General features: G+C 33.9%; 1 protein-coding gene across 1 annotated transcript; it reads right to left on the bottom strand.

Moving 5' to 3' along the window:
- Nucleotides 1–13,875: 13,875 nt before the first annotated feature.
- Nucleotides 13,876–16,495, bottom strand: LOC122297751 (trihelix transcription factor DF1-like). The gene is made up of 2 exons (XM_043107900.1): nucleotides 15,868–16,495; nucleotides 13,876–15,455 (listed from the first exon to the last, which is right to left on the bottom strand). Exons 1-2 carry the CDS (start codon nucleotides 16,149–16,151, stop codon nucleotides 14,000–14,002), a joined length of 1,740 nt encoding a protein of 579 aa, XP_042963834.1. The 5' UTR covers nucleotides 16,152–16,495; the 3' UTR covers nucleotides 13,876–13,999.
- Between the last annotated feature and the right edge of the window lie 5,576 nt (nucleotides 16,496–22,071).

Raw genomic sequence — 22,071 nt, 5'->3', positions numbered from 1 at the left:
TCCATAGTCAACCCCCTTGAGCCTTCATGAGCCTTTATTGATTCTTTAAACTACATAAACCATGCCCGCTCTAAGCCTGAAAAACAATGAATCTACCGTTGATAGTTTGAGAAAATACTTTGGTGGAGAGTTACATTTAAAAGAGAAAATTGGTTACATGATGAAACGTATTAGGTTTGCTCTGTTCGATCAAAGAAAAAGAAGAAGAAGAAAGGAAGTGATATAAAAAAAAAAAAAAAAAAAAAAAAAAAAAAAAAAAAAAAAAGAAAAGAAAAGAAAAGAAAAAGAAGTAGCCAAGCGGAAAGTGAATTACCTCAAATTTTGTTAAGGGAAGTGTTGGTATTACATCAGTGATTACAGCAATTTTAATGCCACAAGTATGAGCATATTGCCAAGAAAGAGCTATGATTTGAATCATGTGAGTTTCTCTTTTAATGTTCTTTTCACTAAGTATTTTCCCAGTTTGTTTAATCTCCCATATCCAGTTCTTTCTTAACCCTCACCCTGTGGCCTATCATTACAACCTTAATAAAGACCTTTTGATCTTTGATTTTGGTGTTGACTACATTAGTGGAGAGGATTTCTGAAAATTGGACTTATGGGGTTAAGTTTTAAGAGAATTCTTTTGATTTTAGTTGTTCTACTTTTATCTGAGTTTGCAGGTGGTTTGAGGTTAAATTGACTATACCACACACACACTCAAGGTCTTAGCTTTAGGCTGAAGTAAACGCCTAACTCTTGCTTGACAAATTGCAAAATTTTTGATTGATTTTCTTGCTATCTTTGATGTTAAAAGAGTAAGATACTAGAGATGAAATCTAAATTCATAAAAGCTTGGTGAGTGATGATACTTCTCTTTGGGGTCGAGTTGATATTGCCTAAACTATCATTTGTTTTTCTTTTTGTTTGAGGACAAACAAAGTTGTAAGTTTGGGGGTATTTGATGGCTTGCAAAATTTCATATTGCAGATTTTACAAGTTCGCTCGAGCGGAGGCTTTTGGCCGCTCGAGCGAATTCAGGCAGATTCAAACGCTCGACTGCCGCTCGACAGGGAGCTCGAGCGGGTTGCTGAAAAACGAAGATCGCTCGAGCGGAGACATTTGCCGCTCGAGCGAAATCAGGCAGAGTCGAACGCTCGATGTGCGCTCGATAGGACGCTCGAGCGAAATCAGGCAGAGTCGAACGCTCGACGCGCGCTCGACGCGCGCTCGACACCCCGCTCGAGCGAACATCGTATTTTGACAGATTTTAGGTTTTCCGCCGTGGGACCATATAAAAGGCCATTCTTCACTCTAGAGCCGCGGTTTTTGACTGGAGAACACTCTTTGGGAGAGAAAAACATAGCTAGAGGGATTCAAATCATTTTGTTTTGGAGACGGAATTCCAATTTATTGCACGTACGTTGGATTCATACACGAGCACGGACGGGAGAAAGGCGTTGAATCGTTCTCTTGAGCTTTTGACGACCAGTTGAGGCTGCAAGGAGGATTTTTCAGTGTTTATTTTCTTCTTCCCATCTTCTCAGAACAATTATGGTGAATTCGTTTATGTTGAATTCCAATTCTAGTATGAGCTAAATTTTCTTCTTTCTAGGAAAACGATGTAACCTAATTCCGAACTATGCTTGTTTGTCCATGCTAATTTAATGCAATTCTCTCTTTGTTTATCTGATTTATTCTGAGTTTAATGCTTCTAATTAACTGGCCATTGATTAGATGATTATTAATCTTGTGATTTGCTATCGAAAGAGGGAATCATAGGGTAGATCTTGGATATTTCAGCATAGGTAAGTATAGAGATCGAAAGACTTGTATGAACCTGTGTAGTAATTAAATCATTGGTCTTATTGCGTTCTTGATTATTTAATTTGCATACTCTTGTGTGAATTGATAAACTAGAATCACTTCCAATTGACTATCGAAAGAGGCTTTTGGATGAATTAGAGATTTGCTAATAGACAAAAGAGGTTTAAGTTAAATTAGCTGGATGAGAAAAGCATAGTGAAGAATTATGGTGAAATCGATTTCCTAGAAGGTTTCTTCCCCATTGAATTTGATCTTTGAAAGTCAGTTTTATTTTCTTTGCTTATTTCTCTTTGAGTTGATCTAAGTTTATTTGCAACTACAAAAACCTTAGCGATTCCTCTAGATAAAATTGAGATTAGTAAAATTTTGGTATTTGGCAAGAGTAAGGTACCAATCCCTGAGGACGATACTCTACTTATTACTTTACTATAAAACTACGATACTGTGCACTTGCAGTTTTGCACCGGTCAAGACCCTTGTGGATCCCAAAATTTTTGTTGATTGAATTGTTGATTGCACGAAGTTTGGGGGTTTCGGAGGAGAAAGGAATAGTGTGATTGTAGAGGTCAACCACACAAGTTGGTGGAAGACCCAAGGTTGGACCTTTTGTGCAAAAGGGGTCGACCATCTTTGAAGGTGGGGGACCCAAGGTTGGACTTATGAACTAAGAGCAAGTCCTACCCACCAAGTTGATAGCCATGAGTCGTGTGGTTCAAGAGGAGGAACGAGGTGGTTCCAACCGGGAACGCATAGAGGCCATAAAAAGGCAAGGTTTAAGACTTGACAACCTCCTCAATGAGGTCAAGACTACCTTGGCCGAATTTACAATATCTTTAAATGCTACCAACTGTGCGGTTGAGGAGAGTAGAAGGGACATGGAGACCTTAAAAAGGGAGACCAATGCAAGCTTTGAGAGGCTTGAGAGGAGAATGGTGGAAACTAATGGGGAAAGGCCACCACCAAGTCCGAATAGGCAAGGACATGAGGTCCTTGTGGATGGGGCCGAAACAAGTGTCATGGGGTCCTTACATGAGCTACCACAAAATGAGTTTAGAAGGGGTGGTAGAATTGAAAACAATCGAGTTCTTGTTGAGAGATAGATCCCCAATATTGACCAACCCACTAGAACCCATAGTGTGAGAGAAGAGTATCAAGATGTAAGGCTTAAGAGGCCACCAAGAGAAGAAGTTTTTGAGGGGGGATTTGAGCATGAACATAGTTATGAGAGGCCTTATGGCCGTGGAGGCCATCATGAGAGAAGAAGAGACCATCATGAGAGAGGGTATGATGTTGACCACCATGAAGATAGAAGGGGAAACCGAGCTTATGACTGGAGACCTAAGAGGTCAAAGGTGGATTTTTCCAAGTTTAATGGGGGAGATCCATATGAATGGCTTGACAAGGTTGACCACTACTTCCATATATATGAGGTGCCTAGACATGAGAAGCTGTCAATGGTGTGTTTTTATTTGGAGGGGAAAGCAAGTAAGTGGTGGAGGTGGATCCGGGACCAATATGAGAAGGAGAGGAGAAGATTGGGTTGGACGACTTTTAAAAAAGAGTTCCTTATGCAATTTGGGCCATCCCCTACCATTAACCACCATGGCCAACTTGCCAAGTTGAAGCAAGAAGGCAAAGTGCATAGTTACATTAAAGAGTTTAGGCAATTACAAACTCTTGTGAGAGGGTGGTCCGAGGAGGCCTTTGTGGGCACATTTGTGGATGGGTTGAAGCCTTGGATAACTAAGGAGGTTAAGTTGAAGCAACCCTCTAAGATTCAAGAAGCTATGGGATGGCGGAGATCTTAGAAGAGAGCACTAATATGAATAAACGTCAATCTAAGAAAATGGGGAGTAAGGTTACTACACCCTTGCAAACCAATGTTCCTTGGAAAGGCAAGAAGGAAATGGGGAGTGCTTCTAAATCTAAACCACTTGAAGTGAAGAAACTTTTAAGAGAAGAGGTCCAAGATAGAATAAAGAAAGGCCTTTGTTTTAAGTGTGGAGAGAAATGGGGCATAGGGCACAAATGTAGATTGGGACAAATGTACATGTTGGTTGATGAGAGAAGTGAGGAAGAGAATGATGTTATTTTGTGGAATCCTCTAGCCAAGAGAACAACCAAGAGGAGACCAAAATAAACAAAAAGAGTTCTTATGCAATTTGGGCCATCCCCTACCATTAACCACCATGGCCAACTTGCCAAGTTGAGGCAAGAAGGCAAAGTGCATAGTTACATTGAAGAGTTTAGGCAATTACAAACTCTTGTGAGAGGGTGGTCCAAGGAGGCCCTTGTGGGCACATTTGTGGATGGGTTGAAGCCTTGAATAGCTAAGGAGGTTAAGTTGAAGCAACCCTCGAAGATTCAAGAAGCTATGAGGATGACAGAGATCTTAGAAGAGAGCACTAATATGAAGAAACGTCAATCTAAGGAAATGGGGAGTAAGGTTACTACACCCTTGCAAACCAATGTTCCTTTGAAAGGCAAGGAGGAAATGGGGAGTGCTTCTAAATCTAAGCCACTTGAAGTGAAGAAGCTTTCAAGAGAAGAGGTCCAAGATAGAATAAAGAAGGGTATTTGTTTTAAATGTGGAGAGAAATAGGGTTTAGGGCACAAATGTAGATCGGGATAAGTGTACATGTTGGTTGATGAGAGAAGTGAGGAAGAGAATGATGGTTATTTTGTGGAATCCTCTAGCCAAGAGAACAACCAAGAGGAGACCAAAATAAACAAAAATTATGAGGAGGCCGAGTTGTCCCTTAATACCTTGACGGGGACCCAAAAACACACCTCCATGAGAGTAATGGCATGGATAGGAACAATTGAAGTCCCGTTGTTGGTAGATAATGGCTCCACACACAACTTCATCAACTCCACCCTTGTAGCCAAGGTTGGGTTGAATCCAATTGCTATAGAGCCATTTGAGGTAAAGATGGCTAGTGGGGACAAGATGAAATGTGAATGGCTAGTGAAAAAAATAAAAATGAATGTGCAAGAAGTGAGAGTAGTAGCGGATTTACACATACTTCCTTTGGTGGAGCTTGATGTTGTATTGAGCAATCCATGGCTCAAGGGCCTTAGAAGGGTAGTGCTTGACTACAACAAAAGGACCATGGAATTCAAGTTAGGGTCCAAGAAGAATATATAGGTAACTTTAGCATCCAAGGAGACCAAGTCGGGTGAGGTCTCAATGTTAAAAAAGTCAGAAAAAGGAGGGGCACATTGTTTTGCCATGGAGATGGCTAAGGAAGAGAATGAGGAGAGGTCATAGCCATTTTCAAATTTAATCCTTGAGAACAAGGATGTTCTTAAAGAGAGGGGGAATGATAGGACCCCATAAAGAGAAAGGCCAACCTAGCCCACCCATGGGCTCATGCATGCCATGGGTCAACTTGGCTCATGCCAACTATGTTATTACTTATTATTTATTTTAATTTAATTATTTATTTTTCAAGGGACCTATTAGGGGTTTCCAAGTTGCAATCCTTATAAATAGGACCCTTAATCTTTGCATTTACATCTTTTAGCAAATTTCTTAGAGGAGGATTATTTTGTTTAGGAGATCAACAATCGGTGCTAGGCACTTGGGCTTTTTGGATGTAATTTGTGAATCTCAAAGAGAGGATCACACCTTGCAATTCGTGAATAAATGTGATTCATTTATCTTGTTCTTGCAACTTAGTGCAATTCGTGAATCCAACTTGGTGCAATTCGTAAATCAAGTATTGAATTAGTATTGTTTATGCTTTTGTTCATTCAAGTTCATAAGTTTGTTATTTTATTCGAGTGTTCTTCTTTTGTTCTTGCGTGTTCTTCATATTTTTTGCTCTTCCAATCCATCCAATCCATAAAATCTCCCAACACTTGTGTTTGTCAACTTTCTATAAAGTGTTTGCTCCATCTTTTTAGCCTTGGCCGAATTTCACTTCCTTTGGGAATTGAATTCAAATTTTGGCAAATCCTTACCTAATTTGAATTGCCTAATCCGCCCATTCATCTTGCCAATTAAGGTTCCTATAATTTAGGAATCCTAATTGACCAAGCTCTCTTTCCATAGCCGGCCATACACCTCATCCGTTAATTTAAGGAATTGTCAATCATCTCCAATCCCTTAAATCCCTCATCCCTTGATTATCCCTTAAATCCCTCATCCCTTGATTTAAGGAATTGTCAATTATCTTCAATTCCTTAAATCTATCATCCCTTAAATCTCTCAAGTCCAATTTGACTTACCAAACTAGTCCCACCAAATCCTCAAGGATTCCTACCACTTAGGAATCCTCCCAAAACCCTATCCTCCATCCACTCAAATCTCTCAATCACTCAAACCACCTGATCCCTAAAATCACTACATTCCTACAATTCCTCAAGTCAAGCAAAACTCTCTCCACTTGCCAAAATCGAAACCCTTTCTTTCCTTGATAGATTCCTACAGCTTAGGAATTCTCCCTCAATTATCTCTATCTTTTCAAATCTCCATCCTTTTACTTTATCCAAATCCTATCTTCCCTATCTTACCTTAGCCAATCCCTAAAGTCAAGAAGCAATCTATCTTACACTCCAACCATAATCCATCACTTCCCAATTTCGTAATCCCCCTTAACCACCACCCAAAATCCTAGCTACACTTTACCATACCCACCCTAAGCATAATCCAAGTGGCCACAACATCAAGGGCAACCATCAAGTCATTTCACCTTGCATTAAACACTCCGAATCAACACTTAGCCTATCCAATTCCACCATATCCGCTATCATTCCTCCACTCAAACACTACCATTTGTTGAAGACCAAGCAAGTTGGCAAAATCACTCGGTCACTAATATCACCAAGGCGAGCTTGTGGTCCTTAGTGTTAGGGACAAGACTGGGGTCCCCAACAGCACAACCTCGCACACAGTGTTACATTCTGTTTATGTAAGTTTTTTTTTTAAATGTATGCCATGCTCTGATCTCTTGTAGAGTACAATAATACTTGTTGGCTGAGATGAACAAAACCAGCAATACAAATTGAGATCAACTAAAAACAGCAGTACCGGTATAATAGAACTTAATCCGTATATATATGCATGCTGTTCTTTCTTAGGTGAGCTAGCTAGCTAGGGAGGCAAAACCAACTGACAAAACTTAAGATCAGTATAAGAACAAATCTATTATTAATCCCCTCTAGAAATGGCGGCTCATGACATGCATGCATATGCACGACATGATCAGGAATTATAGAGGAATCAAAAGGAATAATCCTGGCCATCATGTGCAGCCAATTATATATATATAGTTGACCTGATGACCGGTAATATTCATGTAAAAAGGTTCTGATCTGTGGCGAACAGCGTCCAGAATTGAGCTCAATCCTCGTGCCACATAATTTGGACTATCCAAAAGGCTCACAAATATATATATATATATAAATATATATAATAATATAAAAGAAAAGGAAAAAGACAGTATGAGTCATGTTGCATATAAATTAGGATCGTAGCATCTAGGAAACAACTATAGTATATACCACATGAGCATACAAATTATTAAGTAGAAATAAATGTAACATAAGTCATGGTTAGGTCATCTGTCAATCATGAGTACAAGTCTCGTGGCTACGATGGAGAGAGACCAAGACAAAGGTTATGGAAAAAAAGTCTACAACAAGATCAAGTGTAGATCTCTAATCCAGGTTGTCTTTTGTTCATAAGATCACTTGGCTAAAAAGAAATCATCTCATCTCATATAATCTAAGTATTATAACTTTTTCAAACTTTTAAACAAAATATAAAAAAGAATTTAATTTTTTTAAATCTCAAGACAAAAGAAATATTAAAAAATTTATGTTCTAATAATATATTATTCAACTTTCATCTCATATCTACAACCAAACTAAGCTTACAGTGTTTCCTCTTTCGCCAACTTCATGTTCAAAGAGTTGTTATTAGTCCTCAATTTTAACTTCATCTTGCTCGTAATATATACACATATTGATTAAAAAACAGGAATATAATTGGAAATTTAGAAAGTAAATATGAGAAAGTAAAAAGGTCAAAAAAACAAAAAACAAAAAGACTGGTCGAGCTAGGTTGGGCCTAAGTGTTTGATCTTAAGGCCGGGCATGGGTTGGCAATGCCAGGCATAGGCCTAGGGCCAGGAAAACTAAGAACTGAAGTTATTTAAATACAGCAACTTTATATATATTCTGATTAATTACACTGAATATAAATACAATAATGGGAGCATATATATATATATACTCTATTATAATAAGTGCTTATCTAATTATAAAAAGTGATTTTTTGTTATTTTACCATTAGTTTCCTTGTTTTTGTTAAGTCCCTGTTAAGCCCCCGTTTTTTCTCATTTGTGTTGTTTGTGTCCGTTTGTATTCCATTATTAAGTCCGTATGTATTCCTTTGTTTTAAGAAGTGAAAACAAAGTAAGGAGGAGTAGTGCAAGCTCACCGTGAGCCCCTCCACGATGTCACCACCAAAGCCACTTTCCAGCTCCTCACATGACAACCACTGGCTCAATCACATAGTTGTGCTCTCAGGCCGAAGCTATGACAAAACCGCTTTGAGCCACCACAATCACCCCAGCTCAAAACCACCATCCACGACAAGACCACCTACAAGAAGAGGAAAAACTCTATTTTGTCATTCAAAACACAAAGTAGCAAGACTCTCACTAACCAGCAACCTGGTCATAACACCTTGCCTCTATTCACGTCTCATTAGCAACCGTCACTCATCTTTCTCCATTTGGTTTTGGTCCATGAATCAACTAACTAGACAAACATGCCTTATCTCAGCTTCATCATTTTTGGTTGGACATCTAATGGATGCAAGCCCATTTTGAATCAATTGAAATAACTGGAGTATGAGTCAAGAAGAGCAGTGAGTCGGAAGAATTTTTAGGGATTGCCTGTGTTTAGTACGCACACATGTTATATTCTTGATTGTGTGCCAATGTGTATCTATTCTCAATGCCCATTAAATTTCTCGGTTATGAATGTGGCTTGGTTCGTTTAAGTCCAGTTAATTAAAATTAGGTGATATGAATTTTGAGAAGTTATAGTCCGAACTTTACTGAATGAAAATTGGAAAGACTATACTTCCATTTCACACACTTCAATATTTGTCATTGAAATGCCTATTTAGTTACTTACCCAAAAAATGGCACACATGTTATATTCTTGATTGTGTGCCAATGTGTATCTATTCTCAATGCCCATTAAATTTCTCGATTATGAATGTGGCTTAGTTCGTTTAAGTCCAGTTAATTAAAATTAGGTGATATGAATTTTGAGAGGTTATAGTCTGAACTTTACTGAATGAAAATTGGAAAGACTATACTTCCATTTCACACACTTCAATATTTGTCATTGAAATGCCTATTTAGTTACTTACCCAAAAAATGGCACTTAATTTGAACAATTTCATTCTGGTGTGCATTTGAGTAGTTTTTAACCTAGGTTGTATATACGCCAAATAGTTTTGTGCATCCAGTGGAAAGCAAATATTATAATTTTTGAAGTAAAAATTAACTATTACGTTTCATTCTTTCTTTTTATTTGTCTAATTTTTAATTACACTTCTATCAAAGATTGTTTGCCTCTATGGTGTTGGGTTGATCCAGTGTTGGTAAAAGTGCAAAACCCCAAAGACAAAGCAAAGCAAATTTACAAATACTTGCTCAAAGCACAATTTTGAGTCATCTTAAAGCGTAGAAAAGCATAATTTTGTAAATTTTTAATGAAGAAAATAGAAATTATCTATTCAAGACCTAGAAAATAAATATTCTAGAGTATTGATATTCAAAAATCAATTGTCCTATGGTGCTACATGTTTTCATGTATTATGCTTTGATCCTACTTCAATACAAAAATATGTGTTATGCTTTGACCTCGATATAATACTCCGAAATGGCTTTTTAGATGGCTTAATATTTTTCTTATTTATATTGGCATAGATGAATTGTTTTTGTTAAAAATTATATCTTTTTATTAAAAACTTTGTCTCATCTAATTAGGGAAACGTGCTTTACATGTTACTCCAATCTAGTATATATATATATAGAAAAAATATAATTGCAAGCATAATTGTATACTAATCTGTGCACTAATGTGATATGATTAGTCAAAAAATAAATTTTATTGAAAATAGTGTTAATTTAAATTTTAACTATGAATGAATCAATATTGGTACACAGATTAATACGCGACTGTGCTTGTATGTAGCAAAATTTATATATATATATATATATAATCCAATTAATTAATTAATAGGATTCAGCTGTGGCTTCTACGCAAAAAAGATGCTGATCTCAAATTTCGAAAGTAACTTACATAATGTTGGTCTCGGTTCAAATATTAATTAATAAAATTGGCTTGTTGATCACGCATTAATATATCTCATAAAATAATAGGGACTGATCCATAGGGGGAAAGAAAATTATGTAAATTACACTTTTTTATTCGTAAACTATCATCACTTAAAATTACAAAAAAAAAAAAAAAAAAAAAAAACAAGAATTTCTATAGTAAATTTTTAATAATATATCTAGACAGACACGTACGTCATGGAGTCGGCCGGCCTAGTACTCTTTTAAGTATAAATTAAAAACAAATGCTGCTATTACGTTCATACGGGGAGACCCCGAAGGGGATCGACAATTTTTGTTTTTTTTATTTAATGATTAAGAAAGTATTTTTTAATAATATTATAAATTTAAAAAAAAATTATTTAAAAATATTAAAAATGTATAGAAAGAAAGAACAAAAAACAACTAGCCCGATCGATCCCCTTGTGTGGTTGTAGAGCCACTCGAATAACTTGTTACAAATACTCGTTTTTATTTTTTATAGTTTCAATATGAGTCAACAAAATAGATCAAATCCATATAATTTTCGAAGTATATAATATCTGAAAGTGATATTTCAATTATACATCGAGTAAGATAATAATGTTAAATAGCTAGCCAGGTCATGATGAGATGATCAATATTTTATTTCTTATTTTTTCCTGCATGCAATTAATTAAAGAACACAATTAAATCTTGATGATCAGTGATTGTTACAGTAATATTCTAGTCATGATAGACTCATATATATATATATATATATATATATATTTATATAGCTGATCATCAGCTTGAAATTAAGAGACTAATTCATATTTGATTCCACAGAAAATTAGATATTATTGCCTAATATTATATATTGAAGGAATATCAGAAGTACACTCCAAGAAATTAGTTTTTTTTAAAGGGAAATGATATTTTTTTGAAAAAATTATAAGGGAAAGTTAATATAAATTCGCTTTCTAAATTAAGGGTCTAATTCATTGAAGAGACCTACGTTGATCGATCTTGTAATAAATAAAATATTAATTAATATTAGTGTAGCTTAGATCAGAAGAAATAGGAAGACATTAATATGATAAATTAATTAAAATGGACTAAAACCTAACATTAATATTGGATGTTTTTTTAATTAAGAGTCCCAATTAAGATGTTATAATACTTATAGTACTCCTAATTTCTTGTCTTACTGATCATGTTTTGAAATGACCATGCAACCAAGATTTTTGTCCCATTTATTCTTGTTTTTATTTTTTCATCAATTCTCAAAAGCTGATATGTGAGAATGATTATTTTTTTATTAAAATGAGTCTGTTTTAATTATAAATAATTATTTTTATTGTATATAATTTTTTACAAATACTTATTTTTCTTGTAGTGGTATATAATGAATTTTTTTACCCTAGCTAATACATAAAATAAATAAATAAATAAAATAACTTTTTCTTCCTCTTTCAACTGACTAACAATAAAATAATAATAAAAAAACTGGTTGAAAATTATCCGAATTAGTTACACAAAATTAAAAATCGATCTCATCTCATCTTATCTCAACTCATCATTACAAATTTTTTCAAATCTTCATATAAAATATAATAAATAGTTTAACTTTTTTAAATCTCAATATAAAATTAATATTAAAAATTAATATTATAATAATATTTTATTTATTATTATTTAAAATATTTTATCTCATTTTATATTATTTACGTAACTAAACGGAAATTTTCGTAGATGATGTTTGAGCTCTTTAATACATTTATTCTAATATATATACACAAAAGATAATTAATTTGCAGGAGTTTTAAATACGTACTGGAGATCGTCATGAATATAATTAATTAACTGGTAGCTAGCTAGCTAGAGTAGTACTGATCATGATGATCAGTTGCCTACTTCATTATATGAACTCGTACGTACTTAATTTATCTTCAAATAATTAAATTGTTGCCATTTTTTTAATCGAAAACACGCATCTATATATATCTTTAAATATGATCTCAAGATGTCGATCACTGACCTAATTTAGGTTAGAGAATCTTAAAATTATCTTTTACTCATAATGCATTTATATATATATACAGGATAATAAAATGCAAATAATTTAAACACAACTGACTTATAATACCGAACCTTATAATTAGGAATTTAGGATCGATCGATGGATCCCAATTTATATATATATATATATATATGTGTGTGTGTGTATAAGTAATATTATATATAGTTATTTTTGTGTAATTTTTATATGCTCCACTGATATGATTGGTTGTATCAATTTTTTATTAATATTCAACTAATCACATTAGTAAATTACGTAAAAAAATACATAAAAATAACTGTACATTAAAAATATATATAAATATATCCTTTTAAAATTTATATAGATATATATATATATATATTCTTTAAGTTTGCTACATCATTCATTTGGACACAAGCTTGCATACACGTTGCCGTGGGGTCGGCATGCACTGCTCCTTCCGTGTGTCTCGATCGATCCTGCCGGGGTTGGTCATGCATGTCCACAAACCTAGCAAGCAATATTGCTGAGATGATATGATGATTAAGCAGTAGGTTTTATATCCTAGCTGTATTCATTGATCAGATGTATATTACTCAAGTGGATCCAAGACTTGAGAGAGAGAGAGAGAGAGAGAGAGAGAGAGAGAGAGAGAGAGAGAGAGAGAGAGAGAGAGAGAGAGAGAGCATGCATGTGCAGTAGTACTGATGGCGAAAGAAGCCAGCCAGCCAGCCTTTTTGTTTCTAATTACTTGCACCAACAATTTCGGGGAATATCAAATATATATCCTATTCGTAGATTATGACCTTTCAAATTCTGAGGCCTCATCATCTCCCACACAAACTTTGGGGCAAAAGCTAGCTAGCATGCATGGTGCTGATCGAGCGTTAATTGTCTGTATAAAGGTCAAAAGTAAATGGACCTAATTACATGGCAAAGCAAAGTTACCCCCAAGCAGCACCATATGTACGTAGGATGAATTAAGCTAGCTATATATATATATAGTTCTATATCCACGGCAATGCTAAGTACCCCCCTCTCCCCTGGCCCGCCCTTCCCGATGTCTTCGTTTTCTTCAATTCTTTGCTTTACTTTTTGTTAGAATCGATAGAACGTATTGTTGTGAAACATGCAACAATTACTGATAAATTATATGGTATGATAAAAAAAGAAAATAAAAATAAAAATCAACACAGAAACTTATAGTTCGGCGATGTGCTTATATCCACAGAGAGCGAGCGATGCAGAAATGCCATGTCACTCTACTCCACTACGATCCACTGACTCTAGCATATGCTTTCACTATATGAGTCATACACTTCAACACATATTGAGGGCTTGGATGGTACTCAAGCAATAAGCTATTAATATATATATATATATATATATATATATGAGCTTAATGGTTAGGAAAATGTGTTTAATTAATTTGCAAGAGATCAGCTTAGCCTTTTACCTGAACTATATATATGCATGGATGACCCTTAATTTTACAGACCAATCTCATAAGGATCGTAAGCATTGCCTCCTGTATATTTGTATCGATCCTATATCACTCTCATGGCGAGTCTAGTGGTTTTACGCGTGAATCATTTGCACGCAAATATATAGCCTTAAAACTCAAAGCTAGCTAGCTCCAACTCTCATGGCAACGTCCTAGCTCCAGCCTTCTTTAGTCTAATATTGGAATGTGCCATGGACAAAAAAAAAAAAAAAGTACTTTTCCCTCATTTTGCTAGCAATATAAATTATTGTGTATTATTGTGAATAAATAACACCACTAACAATATTAATTAACTTATAAGAAGCAATTCCCTATCTTGTGTCATTCAATATTTTCCATTAAAGAAGGTTTCTTTATTACCATCTCATTACCGCCGCCGCCATCTTCTTCTTCCTCATCATCATCTGCATCTCTACCTACTTCTTGATTTTGTTCCACATTTTCCCTATGATCATCGTGATAAATATCTGATCCCAATATCGGCGCCGTCGACTGCGGTAGGTTAATGTCTTCTTGTATAGGACGCCACTGCCGCTCTGGCTGCACCATCAATGGCTCCATCAGGCCCCAACTGGCCGGCTTCACACTATGTCCAGGAGGAGTACTGACGACTGAGCTATTGACGATCTTGTTCTTCTCTTTGTATAGTGCATCCAACTGTTGGAAGTACGGACATGTCTTCGAATCCTCTCGCCGTTTCAAGTTTCTATCCTTCACCTTCTTGAAGTACTTGTTAATGTTTTCCCATTTCTCCTTGCATCTCTTCGCACTCCTGATATATCCAAGCCTGCGCATGCCTGCCGAGATGTCCTCCCACATTGGCCCTTTTGGTCCACTTTCCTGATACTTCAGTTCAAGGCTTTTCCGAATCCTTATCAGAGCCTGAACTTCAGCCTTCGGCCATCTAGATGAGCTCGTTAGTGTAGAAATATTCTCAAAGCTACCCATTTTCTGAAGATCGGATTTGTTCGACAATTGCGGCGGCAGTGGCCGAGGCATTAATGTCAGTGACAGCACGGTGTTGTTGTCATCATGTGCTTGTGTTGGTAGGCGTTGTCCGGATAACTTTTGCAAGAATGCAATTATTGCTGCGTCATTTGCTGCTGCCGTGGAACATTCTTGGACTAACACTTCATGTTCTCGATTGATTCGTTCCATCTCTTGCATCCTCCATGCTTCTTCTCGAACCGTTCTTTCGTTTTCCTGCTTATCTATGGCTTCCAAGAATTTCTGCTGCAGCTTCTCTTGCTTCTCGATTACCTCCTTGGCTATCCTCCGGAAAAAGCCCTTCCATTTCCTCTTTCTCTTATAGCGTGCTTGGAGTTCTTGATCAGACGCTGTTGAAGAGGAGGTAGATGTACTAGAAAACAGATTTGCAGATATTGTGCTTTGGAAAAGATCACCGCGTCGTGGGTTGTTTGTTTGTGCTGAAAAAATTGCAGGTTCTTTTGCTTGTACTGGAGAAGCTGTTGAGTTTGATATTGTTGGAAAGACAGCCACATTCAGATTCTGAGAAATGAATGTAGGGTTTGATTTCAATGGAACAGTGATATGAGAAACTCTGGTGGAAGAAGATGCTTTAGGTTTGGGGTATCCGACAGTACTCCTACTAGGTTGGCTCTCGAATGCTTGTAATTGATCAAAAAACCGATAGGCGGCCTTTCCTTCTGGCTTCCCAGTTCGACCTTCTTTTGTTCTTTTGTGGTATTTGTAGACATTCTCGAATTTCTCCTTACATTTCTTGGCGCTTCGATTATAACCAAGATCTGCTAGTTTCCTGACGATAACAACATTTGCAAAGAAAAACACCATCCATATATGTTTCTGATCATGTCCCTAATAATTGAAGTTACTTGATAAAAAGAAAAACTAAAAGTATATATTTTGTTTTAGGTGTTCATGTGGGGTTTGGATTTAATTTCTCAAATATATATCTAAATAGAAACATTGCCGACCCAAAAAAAAAACATGTGGATGTTGAGTTTTTGAAATTGATTTAAGGAACATCAGCAGTGAAAATACTAGTTACGACAACTGCAAATGTCCCACTATGAATGACTAAAAAAATCAAGAAAAGGAAACAGAGGAAAATTCAGTGGAAAACCAATCTTTCTGGATCTTAATTAAACAGCTAGCATGATTTTCTTCTAAAAATAAAACTAGTAGAAAGAAGACAAAGAATCATGCACCTTGCAATCTCTTCCCATAATGGACCTTTAAGATTTGAGTCTCGAAACACCACATCCATATCAGACCGTATCTTCAAGAGTGCCAACGTTTCCTGTCGAGGCCATCGGTTTCCACCGCAGTGACTGCTCTCACCACCCTCATGATCTCCTCCGTTAACCTTATTATCTTCTTCGCCGGATTTAGACCCAACAACAACCCCCTCATCGCCGTCAACATCATGAGCTCTGGCAACCACTTCCCTCTCGCCGCCAGAGCTTCCTAAAACATCTGAACCCCCCAGCATGGAGCTCTCCTAGAAATTATATCAAAAGATCTATATAGAAAGTACTGAATTCTCAAGGGTTTAATATTGATCGAAGATAAGAGCTAGGTACATATGGGGGGTGATTTTATTTGTTTATATCTGCCCATCAAGCTCAGGAAGGAAGATAAACTTTCGAAAAAAAAAAATAAGAATGAAGAAAAGAAAGACAGGCCGGGAGGAGAGAGACCACAAAGTTTTTAATTTTCTCCTCTAATATGGCATCTTCAGTTGTTTTTCGTTTGATAGGGAAAAGAATACAATGCTCACTTGCAGGGGTTCTCTTTTCTACATCATCGCGTAAGTGAAAAAAACAGTGCCTGATCAGAAGAAGTTTGAATACCATATATATATATATATATATATATATATATATATATAATATGCTAGGGGATCGAAAAATCATTTTTTTTTTAAATATTAAACAAAAGCCAGTAACCTAATAGCATGGCATGTGACCCGGTTTCTATAAATGAAAATTCTGGATTCGAAATCCTATTATTTATAAATATATATATATATATATAAAACAAAAACCACATAAATGCTTTAAAAAAAAATAAATGCATCAGTATATTTGGGGGCATAATTTTCGGTCTCTCTAACAGCATCTTAATTTTTAATTAACCCTATAAAGACTTTATACAAAAAAATTGCGCATTGTTATAGTTTAATGTAATTCATTGAATTACAAAATTCTTTTTATTATAAAATAAATATAACGTATTATGAACATTAAGTTACAGTAGTGTATAAACTTTTTAATTATCTAAGATTATTGTGTAAATTAAAACTAACGCTTCTCTTTTCTATTTTGATATTGATATTATGATCACACACTCACAAACTTATTTTTTAGATCCACATGAATTGCATGGACCGCGTGGTCACTACAAAAAATCGGGCTTTTTCCAATAATTTTATTTTTGTTGAAAATAAAATCGCTGCAATAGCATATTAAAAATAGCGATTTTGGGATGTTGCAGACTTTTAAAACAGTAATTTTCTTTTATGATTATTTGTAACAATTTTTTACTTATTGCAATGAAAATTATTGCTGCATTAAAAAAAAAAAAAAACCTGTTCATTGCTAAAAATTGGCAGCGCTTTTTAGAGTTGTTGCAACGATTTTTTCCGTCTGAGTTAGGAAAATGATTTTTAAGCGCTGTAAATGACCTAATTTCTTGTAGTGGGTGTGGTGGACATAGTACCCATGCAACAATTAATTTTTAACAACCCATAGACTTTAAGTATTCATGCAAAAATTTCTCCTTTTTTTTTCTTAATTGGCCGGTTTCCAACTTATATATATATGAGAACTATTATAAATATAAAAATATTATATAAAATAAACTCATAAATTGATGTAATTTCGTAAAATTCATTAAATTTATTTTATAATAAAAATAACTTTATAATATGATGTACATATCACATCAATTTACAAGTTTACTTTTATATATGCGCTCAATCTACCACCAAATCAACATAATTGCATCTAATTTTTCAACCCTTGAAGCAAAACTTAGGAATGATGTGGCCAAAAAGGAGCCTAGCTATTTAGCTAGCTAGACAGATTTTGCGCGTTGGATCGAAAACCTTCGCTTTCAGAGTCATCTACTAAGAAAAAGATAGGTCTTAAACTACTTGTCTTCTTAATATGTTTATTTAATAATTGGAGCATATATATATATATATATATATATATTACTGAATAATGAAAGTAGTTCGATGAAGAACAAGTACTTATAATTAGCTAGCTAGTTACGCTTGGCCGAGCCATTAATATTAATTGAAGGTAGCGAAGTAATGGCATGGGGATCGAATTGAAATAATATTGGTGGCTAAGATAATGCATGATGTAACTTGTCATGGTTTTTCTAATTAAATATTCACATCATGATTCTGCAGGGACCATGTATTAATATTTATGGCCGCGTGTAGCATGTCATGAATTGTTGCTGTTGTTGATCATCATGTACGTACGTACGTGGATGTATATGTATGTAGAATGTTCAAATTTCCTTCTTAGTTTTCATATTATTCCGGGCTGGTCAGCCGGGGCAGCTTGATATATATCAGATCGAGGAATAATATTAATTAATGCTTTTACTTGAGCTTTGACTGTTGATCGAAACCGTACCCCAACTTTTCTTATCATTTTGGTGGTTAATTTCGAGATCATGTGAACGCAAGTTTCAGATTCCAAAAGCGGCTAGATCGAGGATCAATTTGAAAAAAAGATCAAATTCCATACCTAAATTTGGAGGAAGTGGCAAAGTACTCTTTGTTTTACTCCTTCTGGATGAACAACTCTATTTGAATTTCACGACTTCTATTATTTAAAAATTGATAACGTATTTTTTTGTACTGATATAATTAATTAAAATAATTATTTTATATTAAAAATAGTTACATAACTAATCACATTCATAATATATGTAATAAGTATATAAAAATGACTATGCATATAATTTTTGATATATTTAATATATCAATAAATTACAAACATATAAATATATTTTTACCTAAAAATTTAATATTAATCTAAAAACACCCATTAATTAATTGCACCCACCACGAGTTTGAGCGTGGTGTGGACTTTGGAACACCAGAAATAAGTTGTGGGGTTAGAAACTTTCAAAGTTCCAATTCAGAAGACAAATATATATAATTAATGTTTATCCAAGTATTTAGTTAAAGGAAGATATATAATTATCACAAGTAGTATTTGTGCATGATTTTCATCGATTCAATTATGGAGTAGGAAAACTAATGGAGGAGGCAATGTACTAAAGTCTAATAATACAATGAGTGGGACCCAACCATTCAATTGGATAATATATATATTATGAATAAATATTCATGATAAATATATATATATATATATTAACATATATTTATATATCATTGTTAAAAGACTAGCTATATATTTCTTTATAATTATTATATTGTTATAAACCGATTTATATGATCATCTTTAACCATCAATTATGACTTAAGCTATATAGAAATCTCTTTGTATTCTTATACATATGGATATCATTCACTTGTATATGAAGAAGTTTTGTATTGAATAACAACTCTTTCTCTTTCAATATCATTTCTCTTTTAGTTTCAGCGTTATCAGCACAAGACTCTGTTGATTCTGAAGCTAATGGTCTTCTACTTCAAGTAAATTTTTCAATATATTATTTGCAGTTTCCAAGGTGAATATTAAAGATTATATTACTTATTATTACTTGATAAAATTCTACGTTTATTCTCATAGTTTACATTTCAGTTATATCTATGGTGATTTAGTATTCCCATAATTTATTTTTCAGTTATATCTGTGGAGAATATTATCTATGGTGATTAATTTCATAATTTACATTTCAGTTATATCTATGATCAATTTTTATTTACATAGTTTATATACAAGTTCTATTTATTTTTTATACTTGTTATGAATTATTGATGATAAGATTCATCTTAGAATAGAAATGGAGCATCCTTGAAAGATCGCCCTAAACTAATAATTTTATTGAGTACCTCATAATAAAAGATCTATTGATTTTGTGAGATAGTTTAAAGGAGTGATACGTGTATCAAAAGATCGGGATATTCCTAAAAGCTCATTATGATTAATGCACCTAAAATTACATAATTGAACTTAGGTAGAGAAAAACTACTAAAAAATATATGTTTAAAATGAATGTCTTGAATGTTCTCCTAAAGTAGCAATATCGAGTGAGAAAGTTTATAAGATATTTTAAAATTATATTTTGTCTTCTGGTGGCTGAGCAAAATATATAATGAGCTTTTGTTGAGAAATTATTAGTCACGTCCTTCCACATCATTCCCTAAAGTAAATGGTATTGAATTTATATCATTCTCAGAAGCGAATGGTGCATTTTTTTCAAAGAAATCAAGAGCTTGGACGTGGTAATGAATATCTTTATAGTACTTCTATAATTTCGGGCAGAAACTCGTATTGAAAAAACTATCAGCTTTTTCTTTGAAATGATATTATACAACTATTGAATCAAATATTATGATACATCAAAATTGATATGATTCAAAATATTTGATGTGTCAATAAATTACAAACATATAAATATATTTTTATGTATATTTCAGATTCCATATAAATGATCGTGTGAACACAAGTTTCAGATTCCAAAAGCGGCTAGAGGATCAATTTGAAAAAGAAAAAAAAAAAATTCCATACCTAAATTTGGAGGAAGTGACAAAGTACTCTTTGTTTTACTCCTTCTGGATGAACATCTCTATTTGAATTTCATGAGTTTTATTATTTAAAAATTGTATATATAACTTATTTTTTACGTACTCTATTAAGATGATTGGTCAAAATAAATATTTTATATTAAAAAAAATTACGCAACTAATCATATTAATGAAATATACAAAGAATATATAAAAATGACTATACATATCATTTTTGATATATTTGATGTATAAATAAATTACAAACATATAAATATATTTTTATGTAAAAATTTAATATTAATCTAAAAACACCCATTAATTAATTGCACCCATCACGTGTTTGAGTGTGGTGTGGACTTTGGAACACCAGAAATAAATTGTGGGGTTAGAAACTTTCAAAGTTCCAATTCAGAAGACAAATATATATAATTAATGTTTATCCAAGTTTTTAGTTAAAGGAAGATATATAATTATCACAATTAGTATTTGTGCATTTTCATCGCCTCAATTATGGAGTAGGAAAACCAATGGAGGAGGCAATGTACTAAAGTCTAATAATACAATGAGTGGGACCCAACCATTCAATTGGATAATATATATATTATGAATAAATATTCAACATATATATATGTATATATGTATGTATATATTTATATATCATTCGTTAAAAGACTAGCTATTTCTCTATAATTATTATATGTAATTTAAAACTAAGAATAATTCTATATATTTGAGATCCTTTACTCCAAATTTGCTGATCATTAAGTAGATGTGAACGTGGCAACTGCATTCGAGGCTGTTTGATTCTACCATAATACTGGCTGCCGACCATTTAAAGCGGTTGGAGAAAAGTGTGCTTAACATGGAGGGCATGCATGCATGGTGTGAATTAGCTACATGACTAGCTTGCATATATATATATATATATATATGTGTGTGTGTGTGTGTGTGTGTATGTGTATGTATGTATATGTATGGTATGTCATCGACCCATATGGACAAAATCCTAGAGTTTATCTGGCATTACCTAATTAAGTAATATAACTATTCTGATCCTTTTATCAATTTCCCCTATCATTCTAATTGATCATGGCTGTCAAATGGCGATGCTTCTTGCATGTGATGAGATGGGAGATACTAGAAAGCAATAGATTGATCCATCTTTTCCGATCTGAAAACAAAGAAAAATACTTGTAAACAATGACTAATATTGGACTTTGTGGGGAATGAATAATGTTACTTACATACAGTTACTTTTATATATTTCTTACGTATTTTACTGATATGATTGGCTACATCAATTTTTTTTAATACACAACGAATCACATTAATGGAATGCGTAAAAGAGTACGTAAAAATAACTATATATAAAATTTTTATTTATTTGTTAATAATGTTACAACCACAATACTCTCAGTTCATTGTATAAACTATAACAATTTTATCATTTTTAAACGATCTTTTATTTCTGTAAAGAAAAAATTTCAAAGTTGATAGACAATATCACCTCATCATAATGCGATGAAAATATGATATAAGTGTGGCTCTTGGAATTTTCTCAAAAATAATCCTTAGACATGGTTCGAACACCATAAATTATTTCATTATTAGAGTGACAAACACGATCATGTGAAGGAAGTGCATAGGCAGCTTGCTCATGATGAGACATGAGTTTTCCTAATTAGATAGG

This window comes from Carya illinoinensis, chromosome 15, assembly GCF_018687715.1.
Source record: "Carya illinoinensis cultivar Pawnee chromosome 15, C.illinoinensisPawnee_v1, whole genome shotgun sequence".
In the NCBI taxonomy this organism is placed as follows: domain Eukaryota; kingdom Viridiplantae; phylum Streptophyta; class Magnoliopsida; order Fagales; family Juglandaceae; genus Carya; species Carya illinoinensis.
This window is presented reverse-complemented; position numbering and strand designations above follow the sequence as displayed.